The sequence below is a fragment of the Pantherophis guttatus genome, chromosome 5 (assembly GCF_059756535.1).
Source record: "Pantherophis guttatus breed Tessera chromosome 5, ASM5975653v1, whole genome shotgun sequence".
NCBI lineage: Eukaryota > Metazoa > Chordata > Lepidosauria > Squamata > Colubridae > Pantherophis > Pantherophis guttatus.
In genome coordinates this window covers 16,464,093-16,481,972 of record NC_142067.1, presented here as the reverse complement: position 1 = coordinate 16,481,972, position 17,880 = coordinate 16,464,093, and the positions used below count along the sequence as shown (strand labels likewise).

The 17,880-nt window shown below is 41.0% G+C and overlaps 1 protein-coding gene across 1 annotated transcript in view; it reads left to right on the top strand.

The window, feature by feature from the left end:
* Positions 1–16,871, top strand: part of PGR (progesterone receptor) — a 103,603-nt gene extending 86,732 nt beyond the window's left edge. The window contains exons 4-8 of the mRNA XM_034408924.3: positions 2,409–2,714; positions 7,533–7,677; positions 8,688–8,818; positions 10,166–10,323; positions 16,030–16,871. Coding sequence (XP_034264815.2) covers positions 2,409–2,714; positions 7,533–7,677; positions 8,688–8,818; positions 10,166–10,323; positions 16,030–16,185 — 896 coding nt within the window. The 3' untranslated portion in view covers positions 16,186–16,871. The remainder of the gene's footprint in view (positions 1–2,408; positions 2,715–7,532; positions 7,678–8,687; positions 8,819–10,165; positions 10,324–16,029) is intronic.
* Positions 16,872–17,880: the final 1,009 nt, after the last annotated feature.

Genomic DNA, 17,880 nt, shown 5'->3' with positions numbered 1-17,880 from the left:
CCAGAATGAATTCTTTTGGACGACTGTTATAAATCTCTTTCCTCCCTTTTTCCCTCCCCCATCACTGTTAAAGAAGCCAACATATCCCAAATTCAGAATTTTCTGAAAGTGAGAACAATTAACCAATGCTATTGCTTAACGCATTGTAAGCTGCCCTGAGTCTCCGGAGAAGGGCGGCATATAAATCAAATTTAAAAAAAAATGCAATGGCTTGCCTCCAGAATTTGTGGGTGTTCCATCACCAGAGTTTTTAAAGAAGAGATTGGACAGCCATTTGTCTGAAATAGTCTTCTGCCTTAGCAGGGGGTTGGACTAGAAGACCTCCAAGGTCCCTTCCAAATCGATTATTCTGTTCTATGTTTCTTCCCACTCATGTCAGAGGATATTTCTACCTTGCATCAGAAGAAAGTTTGAGAGAGAAACTCTAAAATGTGTTAAAAGACTAATATTTCTTTTTAACCATTCTTGTTGTGGGTGTTAGTTTGACTTCTGCCCCTGCAATTTTTCTACCTACAGCCATCAAAAATGGCGGCTGAACTTGCCATATTTCTTCCAGCTTAGCTGCAGAGAGCTCTCATCAGCTTTTTCCATCCAATAATAAAATTAGCTTTGGTGGGGCGGCATTTTTTCTCCAGCAGAACCCACTGGAACATTAATGCACACCTTAAAGCAGGAGTCTCCAATCGTGGCAACTTTAAGCCTGGAGGACTTCAACTCCCAGAATTCTGGGAGTATTATTTCAGTAATAATAAAGCTATGAGTATTCATAATGTTGGTTTCCTAATCTGGTCTCTTTCGAAAGGCCGACAGCTAGCCAAAAATCAAGATGTCTCTTTGGTGACAGAATGAAAGGCCAAAGGGTATCTGGGTTAGCAGATTTGCATCCCTTCCTTCTGATAAGGTTAAAGATATTTATGGGTACATATCCATACATCTTTATTCTATTTTTCTCCCCACATTATTTCATGTGCCACTTGACTCTAACATCATTGTGGAGTTTTTTGTTTTTTTACTTTAGACTAGTCCAGCACAATTTCCCCAGAAATAGATGCCGCTCTTTGCTTTGGAGTTTATTCTTTGGAAGATTTGTTACGAAAGCAGTCTTTAAAGATTCAGAGTCCTAGATTAACTGCACATTGTTGCTAACTAAGAAGCGTGGTGACCAACCAGCCATCTAAACTAAGTCTCATCACAACTATCTGGTTATTTGTTCAATTCTGTTCCATTCCATTTCATTGAATTCATTTCCTATTGGCCACCAATCTCACCATGGTGACTCTGGGTGGCTAACGGTCATTAAAAAGCACAACCAACATCACAGATGAAGTATATAAGTGACCACCAAAGTAAACTTAAAGTACAAGCCAACAGTTATTTTGCACCCAACAGTTTAACTAGTGCTCATTATGTTCCCTATTCAGTGGAAGTTTTGATACTGCCTGTGGGATCTTCTATTCTAACTGCTTAATATTTTAATGTTTTTCCCTAATTGCTTTCTCATGCCAGTGAGCAAACTCATCCATTCCCTAAAACATCTTCCTTCGTTCCCTCCTCCTTCATTGCTTCAGAGTTGTGAGACCTGTTCCAAATATAAATTTGTTGCTGTGTTCGGGAACCTGTATGTAATTTTGTTTCCAGAAAAGAAAATTATAGTCACGTGTGATGGGAGTGCACAAACTTTCTTTAGTCCTCAAATGATGCTAAACTTTAGATTCTATCATCTGACAAGGTTACTCATGTTGACTATGGCTGTTGGCCTTGTATTCTGAACCAAGATTATTGGTTGCTGTTCTATTATTTTCAGTCTGTGAACAGAATGTGTCTAGATTAGCTACTGCAATTGGGGAAGCTTGCCAGGTATTTGGTCTTTAATTTCCAAAAAATCTCAGCAATATCCAGGTTGGGGAACTCCTGATAGCATCAAAAAAATAAATAAATAGATTAAAAAAAATGTCCTTGGGAATGGCCAATGATAGATGTAGCCTCTTCAACCTTCCTAGTTCCATTGACAATAATAGAATATTAAATGCTCAAGAGATAAGCAACCATTATTAGTCAAGTTCATCCACAAAGCTGTTCCTGCAGAGTCTCATGAAGATCATAGCACCATCCGTTTCTCATCATAGCTATTTGCACCAGGTAAGTTTCAAACAGAGAGAAGGAGATGGCTGTGGTTTCACAGATAGGTTGAGACAAGGGGCAAGCTATTAATGAGATAAACCCAGGAGATATCCTGGCTTGGTTTATGATTAATCCAGAATTTAGGGCAATTTGGTCCACATTTAAAGTGCATTGTGATGATGTAAATACCTTGCTTATTGAACTAAGTGGCATAGTCTATAGATCGCGACATTTTATTTGCTTTGTGCTTATGTTTCTTCTAACATCCCTGTATCCTTGGCTTGCAGGTCGAAAGTTTAAGAAGTTCAATAAGGTCAAAATGCTAAGAGCCTTAGATGTTGTCGCACTCCAACAGCCAGCAGCCCTTCCAAATGAAAGCCAGACATTGGTGCAGAGGCTTTCTTTTTCACCAAGTCAAGACATTCAATTTATCCCTCCACTGATCACTGTCTTACAAAGCATTGAGCCCGAAGTCGTCTACGCAGGTTATGATAACACAAAACCAGAAACTCCAAGTGCTTTGTTGACCAGCCTCAATCACCTGTGTGAGAGGCAGCTCCTCTGTGTAGTCAAGTGGTCCAAGTCATTACCAGGTAAGAAGGATCTTTTGATGTTGGAAATTGTGTCACCCGGTCCTATTGTTTTCAGGGCACTGGGTGCAGTTCTGAGCAACGTTGTTTATGAAGAATGCTGAGAAATCATTGGATGCCATAATAAATTGTTTTATTTTACAAAAAATAAAATGTATGAAATACACACACACACACACACACACACACACACACACACACACACTTATATTATTTATATTTATATTTACATAAAAATTACATTTTGGGCTCTACATAAGGGTGATAAGCCAAGAGACGAAGAAAGGAGGAAAGAGTTAGGTATATATGAGCTACGGTGGCGCAGTGGTTAGAGTGCAGTACTGCAGGCTACTTCGGCTGACTGCTGGCTGCCTGCAATTTGCCAATTCAAATCTCACCAGGCTCAAAGTTGACTCAGCCTTCCATCCTTCTGAGGTCAGTAAAATGAGGACCCAGATTGTTGGGGGCAATATACTGACTCTGTAAAACCACTTAGAGAGGGCTGTTAAACACTATGAAGTAGTATATAAAGTATATAAGTCTAAGTGCTATTGCTATATTTAGCTATAGTATCAAGAATTAATTGAAATCTATAATACAATCTGAGAACACCTACTATCTTACTACCTTAGTGAGACCACATCTGAAATATTGCATCCAGTTTTGATCACCACACTACAAAAAATGTGTCGAGACTTTGGAAAAAGTGCAGAGAAGAGCAACTAAAACAATTAAAGGCCCGGACATATGAAGGTTGCAGGAATTGGGTATGGCTAGTCTAGAGAAAAGAAGGACTAAGGGGGACATGATGGCAATATTCCAGTATTTGAGGGGCTGCCACAAATTTTATTTTCCAAAACACCAGAGGGCAGGACAAGAAACAATGGATGGAAACTAATCAAGGAGAGAACCAATCTGGAATCAAGGAGAAACTTCCATAAGTGAGAACTATTAACCCGTGGAACAGTTTGCCTTCAGAAGTTGTAGGTGCTCCAACTGGAGGTTTTAAAGAAGAGACTGGACAGCCACTTACCTGAAATGGTATAGGGTCTCCTGCTTGAGCAAGGGGTTGGACTAGAAGACCTCCAAGGTGCCTTCCAGCTCTATTCAAAGTATCCTAAGGAAGCACAGCTCTTGATCTTGTAGTTGAGATGTTGGTCCAGGAATGAGAAAACTCAAGTCTAGTCCACTCTCAGTCCCAGAGGTTCAATGAGTGATTTGGGACCATTCACTCTTTTGCAGCCCAGCTTATCACACAGCATTACTGTATAGGAAAATTTTATATACCATCTTGAGCTCCTGAATGAAATGGGAAATATAAATCTGATACACAATGTTAAAATAGTAGTATGACACAGCTGAAGAATATCAGTTCAGGAAAGATTGGTTCAGAATGGATACCACTAGGGTTTAGGTTATAAGAAAAGGTTTTTCTGAATTTTTAGTGGCATAAGCTGTCCAGTTTATGGGGCAGCATGATAGCTCAGCAGTAAGACACTGGGCTTGTCAACTGGAAAGCTGGCAGACCAAGTTTGAGGTTTGAGCATCACACAATGGTATGAGCTCCTGTCCTCACCCCAGCTCCTGCCAATCTAGCAATTCGAAAGCATGCAAATGCGAGTAGATAAATAGGCACCACTTTGATGGGAAGGTAATAGTGCTCTATGATGTCATGTGGGTTTACAGGGGGCTGTTACGAGTGAATTGGGTTGACAAAATCAAAGCCAAGGGAAATAATCAAAACCATAAAAAAGCAAGTTAGAATATTTTGGACATGTGATGCGACACCCAGAAAAATTTGGCATACTTAATCCTCCAGGGAAAGACTGAAGGCAAACGAGGTCCAGGGAGAAGAAGAACATCATGGCTTCAAAAACTAAGGGACTGGTTTGGACAAAACTCAACAGCACTTTTTCGTGCTGCTGTTGATGGAAATAGGATCACCATGATCACCAATGTTTGATGACGGATATGGCAGAAGAAGAAGATGTCATTCTGGCCACATGACCATGGAAATGTCTTCAGACAGAGCATGGCCTTGAAATGGAGATGAGCATCTCCCACTATAGTCGGCAACAACTAGTGGAGTAAACTCCACAGGGACTCCTTTTACCTAAACTATCCAGCAGCAGACCAATGTAAGGAGATGGATTGGGGTGAAATGCTACCAGTTTGGTCCAGTTCGCCTGAACTGGTAGTAAAAAATGCTACCGATTTGGGTGAACTGGTATTTCTGATGATCAGCTGTGCCACGTGATTTATATTTGCTAGAAATCCTGCTTTCTAGCGAATCTAAATTGTGTGTCACAGCTGTTCCCCCTCTCTTGCTGTTCTACTTACCTTTGCAGACTCAGAAAAGGCTTCTTAATCCTCCTTTTTCAGTGCTGCACGGTAGCACCTGCGATGCGCCTGCGTGCGAAGTGCATGTTTGGCATGCACTGCGCATATGCGTGTGAAGCAAACTGGTAGCAAAGCGAATCAGTAGCAGACTTCAGAGCATTTCACCCCTGAGATGGATGTTTCAAAATTTTGAGCAGGAATGGGGATGTTGCAGCTGTTGGTTGGAGTTGCTGATCTTGGGGTTCCATCTGATCGCTTTTCTCATATTGAGTCTTTCCATACCTTGTCTGGTCTTTTATCTGTGTGTTCTGCATTTTTCCATTTTCAGTATTAAGACTAAAGCAGGAAGACTGGCAGATTCTAGTGATTGTTAAATATTATCTTTTGATAACAAGTTTTAAAAGTAGCATTTAATAGAATCCCACAAAACAGGGCTGATGACGGTAAATACCTTCTCTGGATAACATCACTCAGCTTTTGATAAAGGCCAGCTTTCTAAACTACGTAAATTGGATAAGAATCCCCATTGCCAGCACCCACTGTGGCTAGCTGACATGATGGATAAGGATGACAGGAGTTATAGCCTGGGTGATATAAATGTTAAAATGCAGGACCAGTAAACAGAATCTTGATGGGTTGAATTCAACCATTCTAGTCCACATTCTGGCTTACACAAGACTCTTAGTGATTGGAGCCAAAACAATGTTGTTTTTAAAAACTTCAATGATTTAAAAGTTAAGCTAGTAAGAGATATCCTTATAAAGTATTGTTATGTTTCAGATGTTTTATTAATACAACAGTAGGTGTATATATAGAGTACTGTTAAGTGGGGTGGGTTAGATTTTTGGAAATCTATATATGACTGACTGTTTGACTTTGATTATATAGTTTACTTTAGAACAATGATGGGAAAATATCATATCTTAACCCTATTTGCCTTCACCTTGGTTTCTTTTCTTGATTGCTGCTGTGAATAAGTAAAGAATTGAAGGATTAAATTTGTCTTGACAAATGATTCTGCTACCTGCTTAAAATTTTGCCAAAATAGTTAAGTCACATATTGAATATCAGAAATGTCATTGCTAACTGTAGTAGAAACTTGTTTGCCATTTCATCTTTGCAAGCATTAAATATGAATCTGAATGACTAGAGGAGACATCTTATGTAAGAGTTGGGGCGATTAAAAGATACCATTTTTATTTATACAATATAACTTGATTGTTTCCTGTTGATTCCTGGATTTTCCTGGATTTAATGCAGTGGTGAAATGTAAAATTTGTTACTACCGGTTCTGTGGGCATGGCTTGGTGGTGGGGTAATGTGACTGGGTGGGCGTAGCCAACTTTTTTTTTTTTTTACTTTAAAAAGCATTTTTTTCTACAATCTCTTCGGCCGAAGAGGTTGTAAAAAAAAAAATGCTTTTAAAAGGTTCTGACAATCCCAGCTGAGTTGTCTGATTGTCAGAGGCTTTTGTTTTCTTTTAAAAGAGCCTTGGTAGTACAGTGGTCTAAGGCACCCTGTTATTAAGCTGGTTATTAAGACCAGCTGCCTGCAATTACTGCAGGTTCGAATCTCGCCAAGGCTCAAGGTTGACTCAGCCTTCCATCCTTTCTAAGGTAGGTAAATTGAGGACCCAGTTGTGGGGGCAATAAGATGACTTTGTATAAATATACAATAGGATGAAGGCTATTGCTGAGCACATTGTAAGCCGCCCTGAGTCTCCGGACAAGGGCAGCATATAAATCAAATTTTTTAAAAAAGCATTTTTTCTACCGATAAGGCTCTGACGATCAGGCAACTCAGCTGGGATCATCAGAGCCTTTTAAAAGCATTTTTTTACAACCTCTTCAGCCGAGAAAAAATGCTTTTAAAAGGCTCTGACGATCCCAGCTGAGCCGCACGATCATCAGAGACTTTTTTTTACTTTTAAAAGCATTTTTTCGGCTGAAGAAAAATGCTTTTAAAGGTTAAAAAAAAAAGCCTCTGATGATCATGCGGCTCAGCTGGGCATGGGGGGCGGCAGGGATTTTTGCTACCGGTTCTCCAAATCACCCGCCGCCATCGTTACCAGATTGGGCGATCTGGTCTGAACCGGGAGCATTTCATCCCTGATTTAATGTCACTCTCAGCTACACCTAATTGCTGTTTCTGTATGAAGTCTCATCCAGGAGAAAAAGGAGATTATAGTTTGGTCCTCTTATTTCCCTAAGTATGTGTAACTTCTTCTGTGGTAACAATACAGCTTTGGCCATTTTAAGGTATGTAGACTTCAACAATCAGAAGACTTCAACTCCCCCAGCATCCTGGCTAGGGAATTCTGGGAGTTGAAGTCCACACATCTTAAAGTTGCCAATACTGAAACACCAGCCTAGTCTAAGCTAAGTGAGGGGAGCCTTCTCGTCATACATGACAGTAAACCAAAAATGCGACAAAATCTAATTACATATTTAGCATCCCTCTTCCTTTTTTTTTCCTTTCTAGGATTCCGGAACTTACATATTGATGACCAGATAACTCTTATCCAGTATTCATGGATGAGTCTAATGGTCTTTGCAATGGGATGGAGATCATATAAGCATGTCAGTGGTCAAATGTTGTACTTTGCTCCTGATCTAATATTAAATGAGTAAGTATGATTCATGGTGTTGTATGTGATCATTTTTTTTTCAATTAATAGCTTGTTTTTGTATTTATAAAGCTTTAAATGGGGTCAACAGTTTAAAATAAAAGATAAATGATGGTATTCCAATAAAAACAACCCAAATCATTATTAATGTTAAAAAAAATTTCTTGCTTTCTTTATTTATATATTCTTTCTCCCAAGTTGTAGCTCTAAGTATCTGAAATGATTTCGCAGCACAGCATTGTCATTAAAGTAATTCAGTCTCCAGGGTAATATTAAGAGTATGTTAGGAATTAGGGAACTATTATCAAGACAAGGAATTATTGAGACAAATAAAGCAGAGTTTTCATTTGTTGAGGTGGTAATTTGATCAATGTTTTAGCTGTTTCATTAGCAAAAAGCAGTTTTAAATTGGTGGACTGGGATGTAAGCGCATGGCTATGAAGGTTTTGGAAGTGACTTTGATTTTGATGCGTTATCATATTAATTGTGTAATGGCCCTATTAGCAGCTTATGTGTAGTGCATTGATCATTGACTATCTCAGACCAGTAGAGATTCTGGTGAGGAAACCTGCTTGAGTTTAACCGGAAGCCCCCCATTCAATTCTGGAGCTGACTGGAAGTCCAGTTCCCCCACCATAGAGTCTTCTCCTAGCATCCTTTTTTCTCTGTTGACTGGAAGTCCGGTTCCCCCACCATAGAGTCTCCTCCTAGCACGGCGTCCTTTTTCCTCTATCTGTCCTAACCGAAAGCTCTATCAATTGTGGAGCCAACTGGCGACAAGGAGCCACAGCAGAGGGATGAATGAGCCACATACGGCTCCAGAGCCATGGGTTGCTGACCCCTGGTTTAAGACAATCTTCCCAGTTCAGCCTTCTTGTCACTGAATCTTGATTCTGGCTTGCTATAAGAATTGTATTCCAAGTTGAGCTATATTGCAAAGTGAGGACCTTCAAGATCCCCACAGACTTAATTTTTTAGCTTTGGCTTTTCTTTTCTGGGTGGTGCGTAAGACAGAGGATGAAAGAATCATCGTTCTATTCCCTGTGCCTGTCCATGTGGCAAATTCCGCAAGAGTTCGTCAAGCTACAAGTAAGCTGTGAAGAGTTCCTTTGCATGAAAGCCCTTCTCCTCCTGAATACAAGTAAGCCACATCTGCCTTTGCCCCCTCCCCACCTTCTTCTTTGTGCAAATTGTTGTTAAATTGTACTCAGTTACACTGAACCAGGTGCCTGGATGAAAAGAAGGAAGGGTTTTCAATAACATTACAGCATCCTGTTGTGGAGTTGGCCTGCTGCGTGCAAAAGCATCTGTTGATCAGCTCATCTCTCTCTAGGATTATCCTGTCTTTATTAGGACTTGAGCAAATGTGAAGAAAGGAAAGTAGTCTGCCAGAGTTAACCCAGCAAAACAAAGTCAAGGCAAGCGTCCCAGGGCAGCAGAAATATGGACCTTGGCTGAGCTTTCTGTCTGAAAAATATCTCGGCCAAAAGCTGAGGGTCGGCAGATGAATTGGAAGGATGGATGGATCCATGCATGCATCTGCAGTCTTATGATCTACCCAAAGCAAAGGGTTTCAAGAAGATTTTTTTAAAAAGTGTAAATCTATCAAAAAATACAAAGAGGTGCTGTGTGGTCTATTTCCCCCTAACCCTCTATTGCTGGGATGGGCTTTTTGAGATTTCCACATGGATTAAACCAGGGGTGAAATGCTCCCGGATCAGACCGGATCACCCGGTCCGGTAGCGATCTTGGCCGTTGGTTCGGCAATCTGGTAGCGATGGCAGAGCAAAGCTCTGCCCACCCGCCTAGGTGTCATTACTTCCTGGTTTCAGGGTTCCGACCAATGCCCTAATAAAATCAGGAGCCACAAGCCATTTTGCAAGAAAAATCCATTTGTTTATAAGAAGCGCCATGTTGGCACAACCTGAGTGAAGCCAGCTCTGACTTCACCCAGTTCGTGCCTTGCCTCTGACCCTGTTTTCCCTCCCCCCAAGGTGTGTCACCAGTCACATTCCCCAATGAAGCAATTTCGCGGGTCATAGAAGTCACTCCCTCTGGCTGTTGCGGATCTCCGTGGAGATGGCCTTAACTTCAGCCGACTAGGATGTGTTTTGTTTTGACTGAGGTGTGAATTCCTTGGTGCAGCTGTGAGGAGCAATTTCCCACCCCCCTGCCTATGGCAACTCGGGAGCAGATCAGGAAAGCTTTGCGAGTTTACACTGTCGTTCATTCATCTTCTCATTCGCACACCTTAATTGTGACCTTAACTGTGGTAAAAATATAATAGCAATAAAAGGATTGTCTCTGTTTTGTGACTACTAGGAATCAGTACAGGAGATTGATTCGAGCATTACAGTCTCAAAACTTGGCTTATGAAGAATACAGGTTTCAAAATGGTTGAATCTGAATATACTGAACAGTATATTTCTGTTGTTTGAAATTTGAGCCTCAGAGATAAAATATTCTTTTCTCCCCCCCCAAAATACAGTTCCTTTGGAAGGACTCAGAAGCCAAAATCAGTTTGATGATATGAGATCCAGTTATATCAGAGAGTTGGTCAAAGCAATTGGGCTGCGACAGAAAGGGGTTGTAGCCAGTTCTCAACGTTTCTACCAGCTCACAAAGCTTATGGATTCCATGCATGATGTAAGTTTTCTTTTAAAATTATGTATATTATAATGATGTAATATAATTTTGTACTAACTTGGGAGTTGTGATATTACTCTTGTTTTGTGCCAGATGATCTGATACTCTAGAGCAGGGGTGTCAAACTCAATTTCATTGAGGGCCGCATCAGGGCTGTGGTTGACCGTGGGGCAGCTGGGGGATGTGGCCGACTGTGTGGGCGTGGCCAGCTTGACGCCACTCCCCAAACTGCTGGCATGTTTCCTCTTCGTGTTGGGTAGACCGGGCCGAAGCTACGCTGTCCTGATCTTTCCTCTTCGCACCAGGATAGCCCCACGGGCTGGATCTGACCACATTGAATTTGATACCCCTGCTCTAAAGAGAGGAGATGCAAGTGAATCTCTTCCCTCTATTTAATTTTTGTCTTGTTTTTATCAATTGGGGAAAAACAACAACAACAAAAAGTAAAAAGAGGAAACAATGCTTGGCGTTACAAAGTAAATAAAAATAAGAATACAGAAAATACTAGAATAAGAAACAAAACCATGCAGGGCATACATTCACAAAGGTGTACACATATAAAAAAATTCCACATCAGCACAATAATAATATTTCATTGTAATCATCCACAGTTAAATTTCAGCATCCCTTTTCTAAATTATTCTCTTGGCCTGTCAATTGTAAATCTATTTTCAATCCTATTTCCATTGTGTCAGATAAAATTTGTTCTACATCTGCCATTTCTTTAAGAGCATCTTTTGAACATAGTCTATCCATAGAAGCAGACTTCACTACCAACATTGCTGGTATCGTGACTATTTTCTGATCCCCTTCTTTGAAATTTTTCTTCAGTATTTTTACTGTTATATTTTGCAACATTTTACAGGCTTATAAATGGTTTCTTTGCTGTAAATTTTAGTCCCCTCTAGTGTCCATTTTTCAAAAGTAATGCATTTGCTTATTTCTGTTACCTTTTGTAAAAATCGAAACAGGATCTATTTCCCACAAGAAAGTGGTTGTTCTTTATAACTAATTCCAAAATCTCATTGTAAAAGTTTCGATGTTCCAATTTTAACCAGACCCTTTATTCATTTATAACTTTCTAAGATCAAAATCTTATTTAGCTTTTTGCTCTTTATTTCAAATGCTTTAAATACTTAAGTTTAAAAATTTCTTTCGTTCAGCAGATTCTGAAAGCAGATTCACCCAGCATTTTCAAAATTTCAAACCAAAGGTCTTTAGTAGCTTTGAATTAGCTAATAAGCAATTTCCAAAAGTGATTAGAAAGTGAGATTTGGGAACTTAGTGTCCTTTAAAAGTCTCTGCCACAGTTGCAAGCAAGATTGTTGCTTCTATAATCTCCTAGTGCTCGAACCCACAGAAAACCACTGTCCTGTAGTCTCCTGCAAGGAGCAGCTGTCTGGAGTACATGTGAGCAATATCACATCCTCTTTTTATCCAGAGAGATTTCAAGGAACCTCTTTATTCACTGGTTCCTTGGTCTAAGCCCGTGATGGTGAACCTATGGCACATGTGCCACAGGTGGCATGCAGAGCATATCAGTGGGCACGTGAGCCAGCTGATTTTCGGGCCTTCCGGGCCCACTGGAAGTCAGGAAACAGGCTGTTTCCAGCCTCCGGAGGGCCTCTGGGGGTGGATGGGTAAGGCCCGTTTTTTGCTCTCCCCAGGCTCCAGAGACTTTCTAGGATTCTGGGGTGGGCAAAAACAGCCTTCCCCACCCCCTTGGAGGCCCTCCGGAGGCCAGAAATGGCCCATTTGCTGACTTCCAGTGGGACCGGAAGGCCCATTTTTTGCTCTCCTCAGGCTCCAGAGGTTTTCTAGGAGCCTGGAGATGCCAAAAACAGCCTTACTCCCCCCCCGCCCACGGAGGCCTTCCAGAGGCTGGAAACAGTCTTCCCCACTCTACTGGAAGTTGGCAAACAGGCTGTTTCCAGCCTCCGGAGGGCCTCTGGGGGGGGTGAGGAAGGCCATTTTTGCCCTCCCTAGGCGCCAAGAAAGCCTCTGGAGCCTGGGGAGGGTAAAAAATGGGCCTACCAGGCAATCACGTGCCAAAAATGGTGGGAGCGTGTGTGTGTGTGTGTGTGTGTGTGTGTCGAGCGTGCATGCATGGGGGGATGGGGCGCATTGAATTATGGGTGTGGGCATGCGTGCTCATGACCCCTGTGCTCCCCCCATTTTTGGCATGCAACAGCAAAAAGATTAGCCATCATTGGGCTAAGCAGTCATCAGTTCTCCTTTCACAGAGCCATCATACCTCCCCTAGAAGCCTCAAGCAATTGAAGCTTTTGGATACTCTTCAAGGGCAGCCCCGTGTAGTGCACATTGCAATAATGCTATCTGGAGATAGGTAAGGTGCGAGTAACTATGAACAGGACACCCTGGTCTTGGAATAGATGCAATTGGTGCACAAAATGAATTTTTGCCAAGGACCTCACAATCGCAGCTGTTCTTCTAAGAGAAGCTGCAAGACGGTATATTTTTGCTATAGTGCACCATTTCTCGGCCTTAGCAACTATAAAATGGGTGGACTTCAACTTGCAGAAGTTCCCAGCCAGCATGTTGCAATTCCGGAAGTTGAAAACTCTTGTTATGGAGAAGATCATACAACCCGAGACCAGACTGGAGAGCTACACAAAACCACAAATGCCTTGGATGTGGCTCATTCCCACGATTATCTTCAGATTGCAGCATTTAATGTGACCGAATTAGGGAATTCTTCAACATATGCAAAGTAACCAAACTAACTGTAGTTCCTTTTTTTTAAAACTGGTTTTTTTTTTTAAAGGTAAAGAATCCCTTGAGTTAAACTCAACACCTGGTAATTACCTGGATACCTCATGCCAATTTTCCTAGCAGCAATGCAAAAGTGATTCACAATGGCATTCTTTTGAGAGTGTACATTCAACTTCTCAATTTAGCCCACAGCTCTGAGAATTCCTGGTAGACTGTCATCCAAGGATTAATTAGACTTTTTTTTCCCCCTGATCACTCAAGCTAGGCAGCTTGTAATCATTTTAGCTGGATTTAATTGCATGGCATTAATTAATGTTAAATGGAATTAACAAAGAAGAATATTTAGCTTTTGTTCTGGCCTCCTTCCATTTCTGGAGCGAGCATGCCCTTTGGCATGTAAGTCACAGACCAGCATGGCCTTTGACTTCCCCTGATCTCCCCTTTGCCAAAAAATAAGTGTTAGGATGAATAATATTGTATTCATACATTGTTCTTGCTCCAAATGGAGTTGTATACTATGATATTTTACTAGGAGAGTACTCAAAACGTCTGCTCAAAATAAAATTCCCTATCCCACCAGGCTTGAAATTTTAGATCTGGATAGCCTCGAACTACGCTGTCTACATTCTGACCTATGCTTAGTTCATAAGATTATTTACCAAAACGTTCTACCTGTAAATGAGTACTTTAATTTCAACCGTAATAACACAAGGACTATCAATAGATTCAAACTCAACGTAAATCGCTCTAATCTTGATTGTAGGAAATATGACTTCTGCAGTAGAGTAGTAAATGTCTGGAACACTCTACCTGATCCTGTTGTTAGTCTCTCTAACCCCCATACCTTTTACCTTAAACTGTCTACCATGGACCTTTCATGTTTCCCTAAGGGGGCGTGCATAAGCGCACCAGCGTGCCTTCCGTCCCTGTCCTACTGTCCCCATTTATATGTAATCATTCTATGTGTTTATGGCTATGTTTTGCCTAGTTATATCCTTTTATTTGTGCCAAAAATTTTTGTCATATGTCCATGTCTGTGTCTATACTGTTACTTGTTTCTTTATAGTTGTTGACAAACAAATGAGCAAACAAATAAATAAATAAGATTTCAGTAAACCAAAGTGGTGGGTTCTGCTTGCATTCCCATGTAATTCAACTATAACTTTTGGGAGGTTTTCTGGATTCATATGGCACACTGAATCAGAAAATGACCATATGGGTTTAGTTCACACAAATCCCTAAGTCAGTATTTTCTCAACCTTGGCAACTTTAAGATGTGTGGACTTCAAATCCCTGAATTCTCCAGCCACCTGGGAATTGAAGTCCATGCAAAGCTACCAAGTTTAAGAAATGCTTCCCTAAAATATGCTGTGGTGGGTTGATTCCAGGGGTGAAATGCTCCCGGTTCGGACCGGATCGCCTGATCCAGTAGCGATGGCGGTGGGTGGTTCAGAGAACCGGTAGCAAAAATCCCTGTGTTCCCCCACCCCGCATGCCCAGCTGAGCCGCGCGATCATCAGAGGCTTTTTTTTTTAACTTTTAAAAGCATTTTTTTCTACAACTTTTCGGCTGAAAAAATGCTTTTAAAAGTAAAAAAAAGCCTCTGATGATCGCGCGGCTCAGCTGGGATCGTCAGAGGCTTTTAAAAGCATTTTTTTCTACAACCTCTTCGGCCAAAGAGGTTATAGAAAAAAATGCTTTTAAAAGCCTCTGACGATCCCAGCTGAGTTGCCTGATTGTCAGAGGCTTTTAACGATCAGGCAACTCAGCTGGGATCGTCAGAGGCTTTTAAAAGCATTTTTTCTACAACCTCTTCAGCTGAAGAGGTGTAGAAAAAATGCTTTTAAAAGTAAAAAAAAAAAAGTTGGCCACGCCCACCCAGTCACATTACCACCCACCAAGCCACGTCCACAGAACCGGTAGTAACAAATTTTACATTTCACCACTGGTTAATTCAGTATTATAAGCTTCCATTTTCATCAGCCTTGCGTCCATGGGTAGGTTCTACTTACTTTTACTACCGGTTCACAACAGGGCTGCGTGCATGCGCAGAAGCTTCCTGATGATGTTGGGGTCGGTGGGCGGAGCCTCCTGCCGTTTTTACTACCGGTTCTTGCAAACTGGTCCGAACCGGGGGCAACCCACCACTACTTTGGTTAGATAGCAGATAACTGAGATTTAAAGCTGAATAGCTAGGATAAATGACTGTAGGGTTTGTAAGAAGCCATTACAACTTCAGATTGATAAAACACATATTGAACAAATGATTTTATTATATAATTACCCAGTGGTCAGTTTGGACTGGTAGAGTCAGATCTAACACATTTTTGTTACGAAACTGCCACTCGCCAATCAAGGATTAACAATATGGGAAAGTGCCATGCAGTTCTTTCAGATCACACCCAGCTATCTTCACACAACCCCACTAAGTCATCCTTTGCTAAAAAAATAAATAAAAATAAACCATGGTTTACAGATCATAAGCATGGCATTCAGTGGTGGGTTTCAAAATTTTTTTACTACTGGTTCTGTGGGTGTGGCTTGGTGGGCGTGGCATGGCTTGATGGGCATGGCAGGGGAAGGATACTGTAAAATCTCCATTCCCACCCCACTCTAGGGGAAGGTTACTGCAAAATCCCCATTTACTATCGATCAGCTGGGACTTGGGAGGTAGAGAATAGATGGGGGCGGGGCCAGTCAGAATTTTTACTACCGGTTCTCCAAACTACTCAAAATTTCCGCTATCGGTTCTCCAGAACTGGTCAGAACCTGCTGAAACCCACCTCTGATGGCATTAATCTGCAGCAAGCAATCCCATTTTGGCTCGGAATCATGTTTACCCGGTGTATACGCCAAAAAAATAATGTAGGGTTAAAGGACTATTTGACCATTTGACTCAGGGACCATTTGACCCGATGTGATGCAATTTCCATCTCTTCCCTCTGCCCTCCTCTCCCTCTTATTTTAATATAGCTTGTGAAGCAACTTCACTTATACTGTCTCAACACATTTCTTCAGTCCCGGACGCTGAGTGTTGAATTCCCGGAGATGATGTCAGAAGTGATAGCTGCCCAGCTTCCAAAGATACTGGCCGGAATGGTGAAACCGCTTCTCTTTCACAAAAAGTGACCTGCCTCTCCATCTGTCTATCCACAAACCCTCGCCCCCCCACCCCCTATCTTTGGTCTCTCTCTCTCTCTCTCTCTTTTTCATCATTTGTAGAGATAACATACAGAAATTGTGTATTTTTAAAAAATTGTTGGAAAATATTTTGGGTGGATGAGATTTAGCAATGTTGGCATATCCCCAGTGTCATTTTGTATGCCTACATTTTATGGATTAGACCTGGATTAAGTCATACTTAGAGGAGACACATTGAAGCAGAGAGATGTCAAACATGGAACAGTAATTGACACTGATTTCATGGACCTCTGGTGTCTGGCCAAATCTAAAGCCAGTGTACTTCGTTTGCAAACCTTTACTCGCTGAGCCTGTTTCACATATCATGAACTTTTTAAATTCCTTTGCAAGTATTTTTGGCCTAAGGAATGACCAATACTTGTCATGAGAAGTGTTTTATAATAGGCCTGATTAAATTTCTGCTCAGATATTCATTTGAGATAAGTTTTTTTTTTTTAAAAAAAAGAACAGAAAGTCACCTTGTACATTTTCCCTTCATATTATTCCTTTTTAAATTGCTATAATGGAGTAAAACTTCAGCTTTTATTACGTTTCTGTCTCTCTGTGTGTGGTTATATGTGTATATGTATATAAATATGCCAGAACATGGTAAAATTAAAATAGAAATCATCTTCTAAGCTCGGAATATATTCCCTTTACTTTTCCATTTGTCTTACTTTTCAACACCCAAGAAAAGGACATTTGCAAAATGGGATTCTTGTTTCTATTGTATTTGTAATGTGCGCACATTACATTTATTGCCTGGAATCAATGATCACACCACAGGTCAACATGGGCAAAGTGAATTTCTGACTTTGTTCTTCATTTCAAATCTCCAAAACAAAGATCACAATGTCGGAATTATCCTGCCTTAAAAGCTTTTTCTCTGAAAGCGCATTGATTTTGGTGGAGCCAATTTTACTAACTTCACACATTGCACTAAGCCATATTGTGAGTTGTTCAGATTTATTTTAACCATTTAGTACAGGAGTGTCAAACTCGCGGCACCACGTTGTCGTCACGTGACGTATCACAACTTTTTTCCCATTTGCTAAGCTGGGGGTGGGCGTGGCCAGCACGTGACGCATCTGGCCCGTGGGCAGCGAGTTTGACACCCCTGATTTAGAACATTGTTGAACTTAGCCATAGTTCCTAGCTTAACATGTTTTGTGAAGCCAGCCAATAATGGCTAATTCAACAAGCAATTCATAGATTACTGTAACATAGGAATTCTGTGATTGATCCTCCTTATTGATTTCTTTCATACTCTGCCTTTCCTTAAGGAATTGAAGATGGCTTACACAGGGATCATCAATGTTTTATTTCCGCAACACCACCCTGTAGGGTATAGGCTGAGACAGTTACCCAATGATGATTCAGCTGGACCTGAATTTGGGTCTCTTCATCTTAATCCTACACTTTAACAAGCTTTGGGCCACCAACCAATGATGGCAATGTCAATCACATGATCTCAATGGCCATCTTGACTTTGTTGATACCTTCATGAATGCAGCTGCATATGAAACTATTTCAGCACTAAAATCTCCTATAGAGGCAGTAAATTATGCATGTTTAAGATGGCAGTTTTTAATTTCCAATATGAAGTGAAACGTGAACATTGTCTCAACAATCACCAGACACCAG